This window comes from Osmerus eperlanus, chromosome 13, assembly GCF_963692335.1.
Source record: "Osmerus eperlanus chromosome 13, fOsmEpe2.1, whole genome shotgun sequence".
NCBI lineage: Eukaryota > Metazoa > Chordata > Actinopteri > Osmeriformes > Osmeridae > Osmerus > Osmerus eperlanus.
Window position 1 is genome coordinate 13,325,657 of NC_085030.1, and position 16,442 is coordinate 13,342,098.

The following is a 16,442-nucleotide window of genomic DNA, read 5'->3' on the forward strand; positions in this document are numbered from 1 at the left end:
ACTAAACTCTGAGATCTACAAAAGATAATAGACCATGTTCCATGTCTAGACTGAGCCAGTGATGGAAAATATATGTGTTTTGGAAGTAAAAGGTGACAGCAGGTCATGTTCATAGAGTTTATCAAGACCAAAAATGTTGGTCTCAAAACTTTGTATCTCATAGTGGAATTTGGTAAACACGATTCCTAAGTTAGTGAAAGGCTTTTCAGTGGTTGAAATGTTGAAACCAAATTATCTTGTCAAGTGGGCACATATGCAACCACCTCACATACAGTCTATGCTGCAGTTGAAGCTTTGTATACTTCTGAATAACCATCTTGAGAACATATACTCTCGTGCATCAATAAGTGGGTTTTGTAAAGAGATGTTGAAAGATGGCAGCAGCACATTTAATCTGACCTCAATATCATTGTCTGTTCGTTGTAAAAGAAAGAAGACAGGATTTGACAGCAGAGTTTATACAGACACTTTACAGCTGTCATCGCTGGGCAAACAGAGCATCCTAAGTAGAGACTTACTTTATAAAGATCCTATGACGGCTGCAGATAAACCTATTGTTCACACAAAGCTGGCGTGGCTGCTGGTGTTTCCACTGTTTTTTCAAAAGAGACAGGTGGAGTTAGGCAGAAAGGTTTCCTGTTCCTCTTGTTACTGAACACATACAGAAAACATAATAATAAGATCAATAAGTAATAAATCAGGAACTTGACATTTAAACTAGGAGAAAAGGAGTGTACTGTATGATAAGACATGTTTGAGCATATTGTGCAACCTATTTCCACCACTTCTAGACTAAATTAACTTACACGCTAAACCTGAAGCAACAGACCAGACCCGGAGACTAAGAGCTGTATTGAATGATGCTGCTGATGAACTCCTTTATCTATCAGACCATCAAACTTCACCCCTGAAAACCATTGTAAAATGTTGCTGTTACATACAGTAGCTTGAGTGTCTAGGTCACCGAAGACACTTTGTCTCTTCACCTTACTTCACCTCCAGATTACACAAAAGCTTGTTCTCTGCTGTGCTCTTGCACGTGATATCATGCCGAATGTACTCTAAATGCATTAACCTTTTAAGGAGTGAGTTATTTTTCCAAAACGGAAGCTAGCTAGTTTTAATTAGCTTCCGTTACCTAGCAACCTAGCATAATACTCGTAGCAATGCTACTACCTGCTAGTGTTACTTGTTAGCCTCCTAATTGTAAATTTTGAAGCCATACTATAGCGTTTGTCATATAGTTTTTGTCTATCGGAAAATAGTCGGTTGGAATGTTCAGAATCACATATGTGTGACGCTACTCCTTAACGTTAAGACACAGAAACGTAAAATGAGAACTGACAGGGTGGTTACATAGTGACCATGTCGGACCACTCAGTCACTGTGGAGGGGTGACTGGTTATGAAACTGACCACAGTGGGTGTTGGTGTCACTGCTCCAGTCATAACTCTGCACAGCCCTGGGGCCATGCAGTGTTGGGGTCAAACACCATGTCCTTTATTTCCAGTGAGCAGGAAGAGAGAAGAGAAAAGTGCAGAAAAGTGTTATGAGTTGCATCTTTCTCGCCCTTTCTCTCTCCCTCTCCCTCTCCCACTCTCTCTCCCTCTCTCTCCCTCTCCTCTCTCTCTCTCTCTGCCTCAGGAGTGGAGCCCTGGCTCACGTGCATGCTCATCAGCCTCACGTGCTCGAGGCTCGGCCTCCCTTCGCTGGGCCCATCTCCACATGGGCCCTGTGCCATTTCACCAAGACGTCCAATAGGATCCCGAAGGCACCTTCTCCTCTATCATTTAAAGCTAGGACACTCCCTGGGGACATACAGTCCTACAACTCATACATACAACTCGTGGGTTTATATAATCCATGTGGAATACACTTCGGGGGACTGGAGAGAAATAGCGGGCTTTCTTGGCATTTGGTTTGTAGCGTGTCTATACGTCCAAGGGCTTTTTCAAGCTTTTTGTTTCCAAACATTCTCTGGTCACTAACAAGCTTACATTTCTGTTTGGTGGTTTTCATCTTTAGGTATCAGGTGGACGCCTTTTTCAGATGAACCTTCCTCAGCCCGGGCTCCTTTACTAACCTCTAAATAAGACTGGCCTGAAGGCAATCACTACTTTTTTACACACATATTTTTTCATTTCCCTGGCATATGCCTGCTGTGTGAAAAACAAATCTCAGTTACAACAATGTCACAAAGGAGTTGTTCAATTGACAGACAGGTCTGGGTTCACTGTTGCAGAGGTATCTGAAACATTTAGGTTGGCACCAACTCTAACCCCAAAGTAAATGCATGGGTTTCAGCTTAGAGAGATAATGATACCATTAAGGAATTCCTGGAAGGCTTTGGGCTCAGATTTCATTTCTGTCAGAGCAGAATACCCGACACGGGTAGTGGTGCATGAGCAAAGGTAGCTTCTTTTCCTTAAGACTGGAGTTGTTGTCAAGCAACGTTAAAAATAAACATGAATTGTTTTTGGAAGCATTTGGGACCATGTTTCTTAAGATAAATGCCCTTACCTCTACCCGAAGCAATGTGTAAGCATACTGTTATTTTGAGTTACAAGCAGTTTTTAGCAGAGTTAAAGAGTTGAACTCGATACGATGCTCTACAGTGGTCGGGGGATGACGGTTGTTGAGATGTTGGCCTCAGTGGGTGACGGTGTCTGTGGTTCAGGCATAAGTCAGTGTTGGTCCAGTCCAAGCTTCCCCCCAGTGTAACACTAAAGACTGTTTCAGACTGCTGTAATATGTCTGGACCCTCTTCCTCCAATGAGCAGGAAGAGAGGGGGGAGAAAGTGAACCTCACGTGTGCAGAGGAAAAACAACTCTAAGGATCGTGTCTACGACATCTAACCGATTCTGCTCTTCAGAATCCAGTCCAAGCCCATGCTTCCCCCCTCCTCACTGATTTGACAGTAGGCCAGACGGTCCCACAGACCACTGGAATCTATCAAAAGAAAGGAAATCCCAGTTTCACATGAAAAAGGTACAACACAAGGTCCAACTCTGAAATCAGTTCTTCCTAATGGAAGATGGAAACATGATATGCAGAAGAAGAAAGAACGAGGCGGGAAGAAAGAGAAAAGAGAGCAAACACGCACGTAGATATCTGATGTCAACAGACAAGAAAGGCATAGTTTTATGACCAACATTACAATGTGGGTGTAATGTCAGATGTATTATATAGAAGATAAAAACAACCATGGAACGTAAGGACATACTGCTGATGTATTGAGATGGATTTCTCTGCCTTAAATTTGCCATAAAGGAACTGCACATCAGATTGTGTTATGACCTAGTTTTACTTTGCATTTTCATGAAATACATACGATAATCGTCATATATAGAATAATGTATATTTTTCCATACCCCATGTTCATGCACGTTCACACACACACGCACGCACACACACACACACACACACACACACACTCACACACACACACACACACACACACACACACACACACACACATACTCACACACACTCACACACACACACACACACACACTCACACATATGCAAGGGGAGTGGTCTTACACACACACACACACACATACTCACACACACATACTCACACATATGCAAGGGGAGTGGTCTTACACACACACACACACACACACATACTCACACACACACACACACACACACATATGCAAGGGGAGTGGTCTTACACACACACAGACACACATACTCACACACACATATACACTCACACATATGCAAGGAGAGTGGTCTTACACACACACACACACACACACACACACACACACACACACAAGTACAGGTAGAGGTGTGTGGATGGGCCTGTAGCGCTCTAATCAGGCTAACAGCAGGTGATCACACCTCCTGGTGACCTCATCAGTTCCAGAAAGGTCCAGTTACCAAGGTGACCACGTGGAGGTGGACACAGGCAACAAACCAGGACACCTTCACTGACCTCATGCTGCACAGTATAGCTTATGACAGATAACATCAAATGAGAAAAACACTTTTGTTATTTGTGACACAAAGAACATGCTACCAAATGAAATGGAAACCTATGCTTTCTCAAACTTTTTCGAATACATGTTGCTAATTTTTATTGGAAATTGGAGAAAAAAAAATCTTTCTTTTTTTTTTTACATATTATTTCCTTCACGAGCTCTCAGAAGGCCCCCCTGATGTACTGTTATATACCACACAGTGCAGTCCAACAGCTGCCCCAATGACAGGCTCAAGGACAGATGGAGCACAGTTATATACAACCCCTATAATATGGAATAAATCTCAACTGGAGCAGGGCTGCTGGGAGCAGACATTGTGTACCGTTGATGTATAGCGCAGTGTATGACTTGTGATGCAGCATATTGAAGTTACCAGTCTTGTGGGTATTGAACATTTGTTTCAGAGCTGGTTTGGTAAGGCACGATAAACCAATGCCTGAGGATACTGTATATAACAACTGTCTGACTAGGCTCATTTAGCTTGACTGGCTAACCCGGTCCTCAATTCCTACATAATCAGACACAGATAGAGAAAGTATCTAAATTATAGCTTCGCCTATGACATCAAAACACTTGAAAGTCCTTAATTTCTAATGGACTTCTTTTGACTGTATGTTAATCTCCTGACTAATGCACACATTGTAAAAAAAAAACCTTCCCAAGATTTCTGCTAACCACACCACGTTGTAAAACAGGTTTGTCTGCAACACCATAAATGTACTGTAGTACAGAAAAGGCAAGCTTTTTCTTTTTTTTTAAGCCATATTTAAAATGTGTTAGATATAAGTATTTTGGTTCGAAGAGTTTTAGGGCTGGCTATACAAGGTTAGGGGACATTTTAATGAAAATATTATGAAAATGAATGTCTGTATGAACATATACCCTGGAAGAGGCCTTTGCGATACTCACCATCTGTTCAAAGAAAGACAGAGAAACAATGTGTGTGAAAGTGAGAGGGAAGGAAAGAAATAGTGACAGACTGAGAGAATTATGGAGAAGAGGAGAGTGGGAGAGGGAAAATTAAGATAAAGAAATGTGTCTGTGAGAGAGAAATAATTTTGTTTTTGTGTTGACAGGTGTCAGACAAAACCAGTTTGATCCTCGTTAGAATTTAAGGTGGGTGTTAGGTGGGTGTAAGTCACATTCGTAGTCACAACAGTTACTCAAGCAATCAGTTTTAAATTGTTTTGCAAGGTAAAGGCGATTGTATTCACACAATAAACTTTGCCTCAAGGTAGTTGGTGGAGTTTATGGGAGTGTCTAAAGAAAGTGTCTATTGAAATGGAATTTAAGCTCAAACTTGCTACTTGAAATGAGTCATTTGACATTTTTTTTCCTAATTTACAGCAATTTAACATGCAAATACGTACCGTATTTCTTCGAATAAACGCCGCCCTCGAATAAACACAGCACAAACAATGAACATTGTGTAATAACGCCGCCCTCGATTAAACGCCGCACCAAAAAAAATTACACGACAGTCTAATTGTTTGCGTGATTCATTTGTCACAATGCCAGCAACGAAGCATTGTAAGTTGGGTCTTTGTAAAAGCGTTGTGAATGGTTCGCACTTGTACTCCCGACTAAACGCGCGGCTTCAATTTTACACTAGGCTTTGTGTTTGACCTCCTTGTCTATTCTTTGTTTGTCTATGGCCGCACTGCAGCTACAATTCTCTAAATCTCTCTTACTAATTAAACACCCACCCTCAAATAAACGCTGCACCATAAATGAACATTGTATAATAAACGCTGCAGCGTTTAATCGAAGAAATATGGTATTTGTATACGGAAACATTTACATTGTATTAATTGCTTAAACCAGAAAGGACCAGACTGTTCACTGAAGAAAGCCTGAATTTCCTAATGACTATTGACCCAAGAATAAAACTCAACACCCCGCTCGCCAGACATGTTTACGACTCTGCACCCTTAAAGCCCCAGTGCACCTCTTTCGTGACCCCATTTCTCAACCACTCTTTTCCTCGCCGCCTTAGCATTCTTGTCTCGGCAACTGGCAGCGTCCACACCAGCAGGCGGGGTCTGTTGTATAAGTCGAACTAATGGCCATCTATTGGCATTGGTCTGGTGTTGTTAGGAATCCTTGCCTGGCTAATTATCCCCTGCTATGGAGTTTATTAGTCTCTTTGTGCCTTGTGTGCAGGCCTGATAAATGCTCTAGAGAAACTGGCACTAGCCTCACCAGATGGCTCTGCCCAGGGGGGTGGGGGGTGTGTGTGTCTGTGTGGAGGATGAGGGGGTGGGGGAGGAGGGGGAGGGGGGGGGGGGCAGGGACACGACACCCTCCACTCTACTCCTTTAACTTTATCACACATTGGTTTTCATTTTTCTGCTCCTCTAGTGTCTCAATCTGTTGCTCTTCACAAGCTTTTCTGCCTGCACATTTTGTTTTGCTAAATTCTACATCTATCTGGCTCTCTCCACCCTTCTCCCTTTGTGGTGGATAGCGTGCAACAGTCATATTCGAGTAACTACAGACCCAGAGAGATCTGTTAGAACACACAAAGGTGCAGATTGCATAACAGTTTTCTTTACAACCTTGACAACACTGGAATTTTCCATAAACAAGACACTGAAGTAAACCTCAGGACTCTCTCCGTCCCTCCTTCAATCTATTTACCACAGGCAGACACAATTTAGACACTCAGTACAGTAAGTGCACAAAAATGACAGTACACTTTATGTATATATGTATTATGTATATACACTGTATATACATCTGAATGAGCCCCCAGGTTCAATGCATTGGAAGGCGATGTTACATTCCTATTACCGACAAGTGGGCTTATGACTAATTATACAATAGCGTACGTAAGACCTGTAGATGTTGCCGATCTCCTGAACGGGAAAAGGTGAATTTGAAAGACAAGTTGGGGATGATGGGAAAAAGGACAAGGGAAGGACAGCAAGGTGCTGCGATTTGAAACCAAAGACAGGAAAACAAAGGATGGATGTTCAATGAATCAAAAAGAGTTTAAATGAAACAAACACAGGAAGAAAGGTCCGAACAATTACGATGAAAAGTGTGAATGATTGATTGTGCGGATGCTTGTGTTTGTGCGTGGGAGTGTGTGTAGTAGAAAATAATTTCAATGAAAATAGGCCAGAAAGAGGAAATTCATCATAGAAACATTGGCGGGAGACCAAGAAATTAGTCTCAGTGATCTAGCTCTCCACAGGAGTGGTCTTGTATGATTCACCAGTCCATTCACAGTTTATTTGTTTAACCGTGACCTACAAAACATGCATGAAAACTGAATGTCACGTGAAGTTGAATCAGTCAGTTTGTCTTTCCATTGTGATACGCCTGTATCTGTGTCTTTTATGTTCAGAACCTGTTGGTACCTGTGTGTGTGTGTGTGTGTGTGTGTGTATGCATGCTATTTGCATATCTATTACTATTTGCACTTTTGATTTGCTCTGTACTCATACTGTGGACAACAACAAAGAGAAATCTAATCTAAACTAAAACTGCTGATTGTTTTGATGATCTTTGTGAAAATCAAAGAACACACTTTTTGCCTGTCTGTACCTGTGTGTGTTTGTGGCCCTTTTCCTGTATAGTCAGAGCCTGTAGCACGGATTGGCTGATTAAATACACATTACTTTGACATGTGCGTCATTATCATCATCATTTTGACTGTGATTATCAACTGTCAAAAGGTTCTGGCTTGAGGAAAGGAAATCAACCAGCAGTGATCTGGCACCAATTACACGATGATGTCATACAGTCTGAGCGATCCTGACCTCAATCCTAATGTCAAACTATTGACATGTTTTTGACTTCAGTCAAGATATTAACTGCAGAAAACTGGTGAAAATAACTCATCACCAGTCTTCAAAGCTCTGTGTAACTGTAATGCTCAACTCTCAATTTCCCATCAATCATTTGATTACTCTGTCAGGTTGGTCCCATGTCCAGGTTTCTGTGATCGTGATCATATCGTGGACACAGTTTCATCATTCCCTTCACATACGACAGAAAACAATGTCGTATGTATACAGGAAAAGGGCCACAAACACACACAGGTACAGACAGGCAAAAAGTGTGTTCTTTGATTTTCACAAAGATCATCAAAACAATCAGCAGTTTTAGCAGAATCCTCCTTTTAAATCTGAACCGAGATAATCTAACCAACGGGCGTGTGTATGTGCATGCATGTTGACACGGGCTGCTCCTGCAGTCCACATGGTAAAAGATGTTGTAGAGCTGACAGCTTTTCTCTTCTTCCTGCTCCCTGCTCATCCATCAGAGCAGTTAGCAGGAGGGCCACACACACCACCTCAGGATTAGAGGAGATATCTAACCCCCCCCACACACACCTGCAAGGGTTCAGATGTGTGCTACGAGGTCACACACACACACACACACACACACACACACACACACACTGAGATGGATGGATCATACGTCCTTGAGTCAAAGTGTGTGTGTGTGTACATGCTTGTAAAGTGGAAGCTCATACACGTGGTCCACTGGTCAAACCGAACTCCAGAATGTCGGCTCCATCTCATCCAGGTAACAGCAGACTGGAATCTCAAACCTCTCTTTGTTTAGAGCACAACACATCCATAAATACTGGTTCCAGATCGTCACCACTTTATGTTTTCTGTGTGTAGGAATCCAGTAGCATGACTCAGATTGATAGTGCAGTTTCACACAGCCGGTGATGGGAGAACTCGGCCTTGACACCGGCCTCACATGCAGCCACTTGCTTGATTTACTCCCCATCAGAGAGCCACTCCCCTGACAGCCTCCATCCCCCTCCACCACTGCCTTCATCCCAGTCCCCAGTCTCATCCAACTCAAGATCAACCATACAGTTTTCTGAGCCACATCTCAATGATCAACATCTAGGATCTCTGGTCCAGGGCTCGCAACTAACTTTTTTCCTGAAAAACTTTCCTGAACTTGATGTTCCAAAATGTACATTTGTGTGTTTTTGCATTTTTACATGGGTCTAGGATATTTGCAACCCTGTAATCCATACAGTTTCATGTGTTGCTCAAATTAATGTCTGAATTTTAATGTCAATACACAATTTTCCTGCTTCTTTCATGGTGGGGCTAACACAATTCTTGGTGGGGCTGTAGTAAAAAGGTTTTGTAAAGGTAAACATTTTCGTTTCTCTGTTTTAGGCTTCTCTGTTGTCCCCTCTCCTCTCCTTTCACTGTGTGTGAAAAAAAGTTTGGAAAGGTTGAAAAAATATTTTCGAAAAAGTTTGGAAAGGTTGAATCTTTTTTTTGTAAAGTTTGGAAAGGTTGACTTAAAAAAATAAAAAATAATAATAATTTAAAAATAATTTCGATAAAAGGTTTAGGTTTTTTGTTGTTGAAAAAAATATCAAAATATAAACACGTTTTAAAGATAGCCGGTCGATATGGGTCCCCATTTGGTTAGCTTGCTAGCTCGGTATTTGTCAATACCTTGATGTATGAATTGACGTGATGGTCTACAGGTGTTGTCATGTCGGTAGTGGCATGCATGTATCTGTGCACCCAGAAGCCTTAGTGACACAAACAATCATCTTCTTTCCTTCTCTCCTTTTCACACACACACACACACACACACACACACACACACACACACACACACACACACACACACACACACACAAGCACCTACACACATATATAAATACCCATACGCACAAACCCACATCAAAGTCGTTGCTTGCATTATTTAGGCAAAAAGTAGGCTGCTGCTTCCCTCGTAGTCCCCTGCTGTGGAACTAATCTAACTGGACGGCCTAAGGGATGCATGCTCTGGTTGGAGGGATTATACACGTCAGGCAGGCAGTCATTGATGCTGGGGATTATAAAACTTTCTTTCTATTTATCGGGGAACCAGAACCAATCGCGGGGTCCTAAACAAATGTTTGGTTTGTTTATTGTGTTGGGCCAGCCCTGGATGGATGAATGGATAGAATAGTGTTGTTCTTGTTGCACCATTGCAGCAGAACAGGAATAACAATAATTTATACAAAATGAACAGTAACTAAAGAGAACATAATACAAAGGATGAAATATGATTGGGTGAAGATGGAAGACCTCATGTAATTTGTTGCTGTAATTTAACTAACAAATAGGATGTGATTATATTATGTTTATTGTATACTATCCACATAAATCGTATTATACACAGCTTTAGTACATACATAGAAGGTACATTCGATAGATTTATGAAAATAAATCTACATTAAAAACACCCGCTATTCATCTATGTGAAAGCAGATCTCATAATCCAACAAATTTGTAAAAGCCTTTCTTTTTTTAATCGTTGGCTCTTTTTTCCTTTGACAAAGCCTGATACACGTGCAAACACACTCACACACACACAGCTGCCAGTAAGTGTGTAGGCTAATGGCATGCTAGGCCTGGGTGCCAAGGGGTCATGTAGATTATACTTCTGGACATGGGATTTAGCTCCATCACAATCACATCAAACATCGCGTTTCATTCGTGTCATTCCGAACAAATCAAGGAACAGCTCTTTGCTGTGGGAGTGTGATGTGAGGAGTTTGTGCTGTGTGTGACCTCTCTGTTCCTGCCTGCCTGGATGGGCATGTGGGGCCTCGTGGGCCACTGACATCACTGCTCGCTAGGGTTCCTGGGTCTTCTACTGCCAAACAGCCTGGATGTGAGGGACAGATGGAAGCCATTTGGAGTGTGTGTGTGTGTGCTGAGTGTGCAAGATTGTAGATGTGTGTGTTTGTGCGAGTGTGTGGACCCGACAGGTGAGAGGACACCTTGCTGCGATTACTTCACAGTTCTCAAAGCCTGAAATTGTCTAATTTAAACTCCTTGCTGTGATGCACTCCTCCATGCAACAACACACAACCAAGGATGCCATCTTGCCAAACAGACAGTTTGGGGTAACTTTCCACATTTTTCACACTGGCAATGTGCTAACTGCAACAACACTACGCTGGCACAAATACTGGCACTTTCTGCCCTGTCCCCTGTTGTAAAAATGGTCAGTTAGGGACAGGGGCGTAGGCAGAATAATATTTTTGGGTAGGCCTAGAAAAATATGGATAGGCATCTTTTCAGTTTATTTACTTATTTACTTTGTGATGTGCACCCGGTGCATCATTTTTCTGATATATTTTCGTTTTTGGGTTGTCCTTAGATCAAATTGGGTTGGCCTGTGCCTACCCAGGCCTACTAGTGGCCACGCCTCTGGTTGGGGACAACTCCTCTTCTCCTCACCAAGCGAGTGTTGAGCTTTATCAGACCAGAAAGACAACATTTGCTCTTTGCTATAGCAATATTCCTTCATTGTGAGAATGTGGTTCCTAACGATTGCGGGTAGATGTTGCTGCACAGCTAACAAAGAGCCTGCACCCTGTTACAATCAGAGTTCTGGGCTAGGAAGCCCACAGTTTTGGTAGTACAAAATTCATCCCTTTACACAGTCACAATCAGAAGTCATTTCGTTTTTAAGGTCATGGCCATGGTGCTTTCATAATTCTGTTTTTCATAAAGTCACAATCTACTACATAAAGTTAAATTAGAGAGGGAATCACTTAATTAAATAATAGATTACTTGGAACACTATGTTCAACTACACCCACATGAGTAATCTTGTCAGTTATGTTGTTCCACTAGATTCTGTACAGGGTTGTATCTGAAGTGTGTGTGTGCAGAGACATTTATAATTATAATAATACTGCCGGCCTGTTCCTTACAGCTGCATGGTTCTTGCTGTATTTTACGTGTAAACACTTTTTCATACTGGATTACGTAAGAAGTAAAAACATGTCGATAGTTGGGTTTGTTCCATCTTGTGGTGTGTGTGTGCTCATTCACTGTTCCGTCTTCCCTGCTTCTCAGCGGTGAGAAGCTGCAGAGTGCAGCGTGCACCAGGGCTCACGTGTTTGTACTTCTCTCCACACAGGCAAAATAAATTGCCCTTTTACCAACAGTCTTGGCAATGTCCTAACATTACACAACAGAACATGCCACGTATATACACAGGCATAGTGGGACAGAATCCAGTAATATAGAGCAGAGTTACTCAACTGTTTCACGGGAGCTACAATTTAGCACACCTGATTCTAAAAATTAGTTGACTGAATGTAGCAATTTTATCTGAAACTATTGCATTCGTACATTCAAATTGTATTTTTTATTACATTGACCCTCCATGCTTCCTACAACAATGTTGATATTTATGATTGTAGAATGTGACTCGCTTAATGAAGGCTCACTTTCCATGAGCCACTTCATGAGACTGTGGACAGATGAGACACAGCAGTCTGCAGTATGTTCTGCGTGACATGGCAGCATGAGGACCAGCATGACTGGTGTTGACACCGCCATTTGGACACCATCTGCCCCAGGTTCCCATGGAGACAGGCAACAGCTGTGAGTTGAGAACTCCGTTTCGCACACACTACGACACGCTCTCTCGGCGCCAGTCCTCCAATCCTGCCTGGCTTTGGTCTCGTATCCAATTTTGTTGTTGTGCAAAAAGCAGTATCAGGGGTTCATACCCGGGCATTCTGATCACCAAGGATTTGTGGTATGGCCAGTTCTGCAGGTCCAGATTCACCTCACTAACACGGGGTCACCCACCCAAGACCATTGTTGTCAGATTTGATTAATGCTTCATGATTGACTCTTTTGTTTAACTACATCTGAATTTCAAAAGCTCCTTCCTTGTTGACATTTAGACATCTCATAACACTAGGCCTCAGGATTGGTTAACCCTTGAGGTCTCCAGAATAAAATTGTTGTTTTCATTTGTTCTTCACCTTTGCTATGGAATAAACACCAAAAGTATATACACTTGAAGCTCTACCATCTTTGGACAAATTCAAAAGACTGGAGAGGGGGTATTTTCAATTATAGGAAAACTGCTATAGCAGATTCCAACTACTGGACCTTAAGGTCATGCTTTCAGGGGGTGGCTGCCCCTCCCCTCAGACACAAGACGCCCATCTTAGCCTCTCACTAATCCTGGGTATAGTCAAAGCATTAAGGTGTGGTCTCAACCTCCCTGACAGGCTTTCCAGAGATTTGAAGGCCTACCTGTTCAAAATGTCCCTCTCACAAATACGATACAGATATGATACACTTTCCTGTTTGCAATTAGATTTCCCTTACCAAAATGAAACAATTTAAACATTGATGCAAAAAAAGCATTAACAAGCCACTAAGTCAACACGTGGGTAAAAACAGTTGTAGGCCTTCAAACTTCTGTTGATAACATTGCTGGTTGTGAAATTAGATTTACCAACGGTAATAAATGCTCTTGTCTATAGCGTCTGCTGTATGGTGAAGAAGAAGTAAAAATGTTTCCAATCAAACGGTTTCTCACTGCAATGTTTCCCTCCGGTATGGCAGGCCGTTTTAACATTTATTTCTACAAACTTACTAGTCACTATTTTAAAGTTACTAGTACTTATTCTTTAGTTACTAGTAACTAATCCAATAGTTACTAGTATCTATTCCCGTTTTACTAGTAACTTTCATTAGATACTAGTAACTATTCTTTAGTTACTAGTAACTAATCCAATAGTTACTAGTATCTATTCCCGTTTTACTAGTAACTTTCATTAGATACTAGTAACTATTCTTTAGTTACTAGTAACTAATCCAATAGTTACTAGTATCTATTCCCGTTTTACTAGTAAGTTTTCATTAGATACTAGTACCTATTTTTTAGTTACTAGTAACTATTCCGACATATCCCGAAACCAATAAGTACTAGTAACTATTGCCAACAAGATATCTAGTTAACATGCAAATTAGCTTGAGAAGATATCTAGTTAACATGCAAATGAGCTTCTAAAGATATCTAGTTAACATGCAAATTAGCTTTAGAAGATATCTAGTTAACATGCAAATTAGCTTCTGAAGATATCTAGTTAACATGCAAATTAGCTGCTGAAGACCACACCTCACAGAAGACAGCGCCACAGAGAAAATATCAACGAACCAATTTGAGAAATGGCACACCTATGTGTAATTGAAGAAATAGGACGAAAATGCAGAGCATTAGAAAGAGCTTTCCAACAAGCTAACATAAGCCACGCACGATTGATGCCGATTGAGTCATCACTTGTGAATTTAAGAAGACTGGACGGTATTTTATCGGTGGAGACAATGCAAGAACTTGTTGCTAGCCTTGAAGAACTCCGAGCTCTCATCACCACCACACATGCGATGTCAGGAGAGCACAGCGAAGACGCCTTTTCAGCCCCTCGTATGCCCTCAGGTAACGTTTGGATTTCACTTTTAGAATAACATTACTCGTACAATGGTAATATGGTGGTTAGCCAAATATACCTTGTATTAGAGATCCCTGTAGGTTATTACTTAAGATAGCTTGCTAGCTGTCGAGCGCCGATGTTATCTACCTTGACTTTACAGTATTGTCTTTATTAGCTACATTAGTTGCTAACGTTTCCTGACCATCTCTGCCCAACTTGTATCTCTAACTTATGTTCTCAGGCCAGCGAGGGAGACCTAAAATTGCCATAACAAGGCAGCAAATACAGTTCCTCGTGGGTCAAGGCTACACAGTCAAGCGGATGGGACAGCTGCTGAAATGTTCAGCATCTTTTTTATATAAGAAAACCAGAGCGCTTGGATTACCAATTAGGAGTTCCAGGTCAAGAACCCTAACCAATGAGGAACTTGAAGATCATATAAGAAGACTTCACAGACAGTTTCCGAGATCTGGAAATGAGGTGACATTGTTATAAGTGTATTATAACTAATCAGTATTTTTGTAACATTTTCTAGCATCCTGGCCCACGTTTTCATTCTGAAAGTTTGTTGGCCTTTTTGTTAGCATTAATAAATAGACAGTGTTCATGCACTACCGCTCAAATGTTTAAGAACACCTAGGGTTATTAATGTTTTAGATAGTTTCACTAAGGTGACATTAAATTGATTAAAATAGATATCCAATACCTTACCAATGTTGCAAATATCTATCACTGTTGTAAATGACTGATTCATGATTACTAATGTAAATACAACTGCAGAGACATTTTCCTTTTAGCTCATTCATAATTAATTATGTTTGACTATTATTTCTGATATATTTAATGCCACCTTGGGGAATGAAGATTCAATTTTCTATCAAAACACGTCAATTTAGTAAAAAAATGTTTTACCAAAGGTGTAAGTTGCCTGTGGTTTCAGATGATGAGGGCATTGCTGCGAGCAGAAGGATTCTTTGTAACACGACAGAGAGTGAGAGCGATGCTGACTTATATTGACCCAGCGGCTGCTGCGCGAAGATGGAGTGCTACCGTGGCAAGAAGAACATACCATGTGCCATATCCCAACAGTCTGTGGCATATGGATGGAAACATGCGTCTCATCAGGTATTCAGTTGTATTTGACAATTAAATATGCACTGTTGTACCAAGCAAACTACTTTCTTCAGTAACCAGCTTCCAAAAGCTGTAGAACATGTATTCCCTGATTATCAGAAATATCAGAAATTCAGCATTTATAAGATTGTCAGCTGGAAAGAGAAACTAGTTTGTTTCTTCTCATATTCTACAAATGGCACCATTAAAGATGTATTGTATATAACTGAGAAGTACTAATTTTGTTGACCAATAGTTTTTCCTTTACAGGTGGGGCTTAGTTGTTCATGGAGCCATAGATGGATACTCACGCCTAGTAACATACCTAAACTGTAATACAAACAACAAAGCTGTCACTGTACTTACACAGTTCTTGAAGGCAACATGCCTGTATGGACTCCCATCCAGAGTTCGCTCTGATCATGGTGGGGAGAACACACAAGTAGCATTGTTCATGAATATTGTCCAGGGTGTAGAGCGCAGTAGTCACATAACAGGGGAATCTGTTCACAACCAGAGGATAGAGCGCCTCTGGAGAGACGTGTTCCTGCAAGTTCTACACTACTTCTACAATGAATTCTACAGCCTAGAGGATGCTGCCATACTAGATCCAGAAAATGACATCCACAAGTTATCACTACACCTGACCTATCTACCAGAAATTCAACGTAGGTTGAACATGTTTAGAGAGGCCTGGAATCAGCACAGTCTAAGGACAGAAAACAACCGAACACCCTCACAGATCTGGACAGAGGGCATGCTGACCAACATAGAGGCAGACAGCACTCCCATCAACAACGTATTTGGTGATGACCCATATAGGGAGGACAGTTTAGAGGCCCTTCTGGCACAACATGGCATCAACAACTTTCGAACTGACAGAAGAACAGTTCCCAGCTGTAGTTGTCCAACAACTCAATGTAAATCTTAACCACCAACAACAGCAAGACATTTTGAGGGCTATAGAGGGAATTGTGGACTTGAAAGTGAAATATCAAACATGCTGCACTGAAATTTCTAATAAGTTGAATGAGCCAGCCAGGGGACTGCCTTGAATCACATGACTAATGCATGTCTATGCTCTCTTTTTAGATTTGCC

General features: G+C 41.4%; 1 protein-coding gene across 2 annotated transcripts; it reads left to right on the top strand.

Annotated features, from left to right (window-relative positions):
- The first annotated feature begins 13,611 nt into the window (after positions 1-13,611).
- LOC134032949 (uncharacterized) lies at positions 13,612-16,423 on the top strand. Of its 2 annotated transcripts, none has more exons than XM_062477022.1 (4): positions 13,612-14,235; positions 14,472-14,710; positions 15,219-15,355; positions 15,614-16,423. In XM_062477022.1, the coding sequence occupies exons 1-4, from the start codon at positions 13,968-13,970 to the stop codon at positions 16,272-16,274; spliced, it is 1,305 nt and encodes a 434-aa protein (XP_062333006.1). In that variant the 5' UTR covers positions 13,612-13,967; the 3' UTR covers positions 16,275-16,423. The 2 variants fall into 2 exon arrangements, with proteins under 2 accessions (XP_062333006.1, XP_062333005.1); XM_062477021.1 differs by having other exon boundaries at positions 13,615-14,235; positions 15,171-15,355.
- Positions 16,424-16,442: the final 19 nt, after the last annotated feature.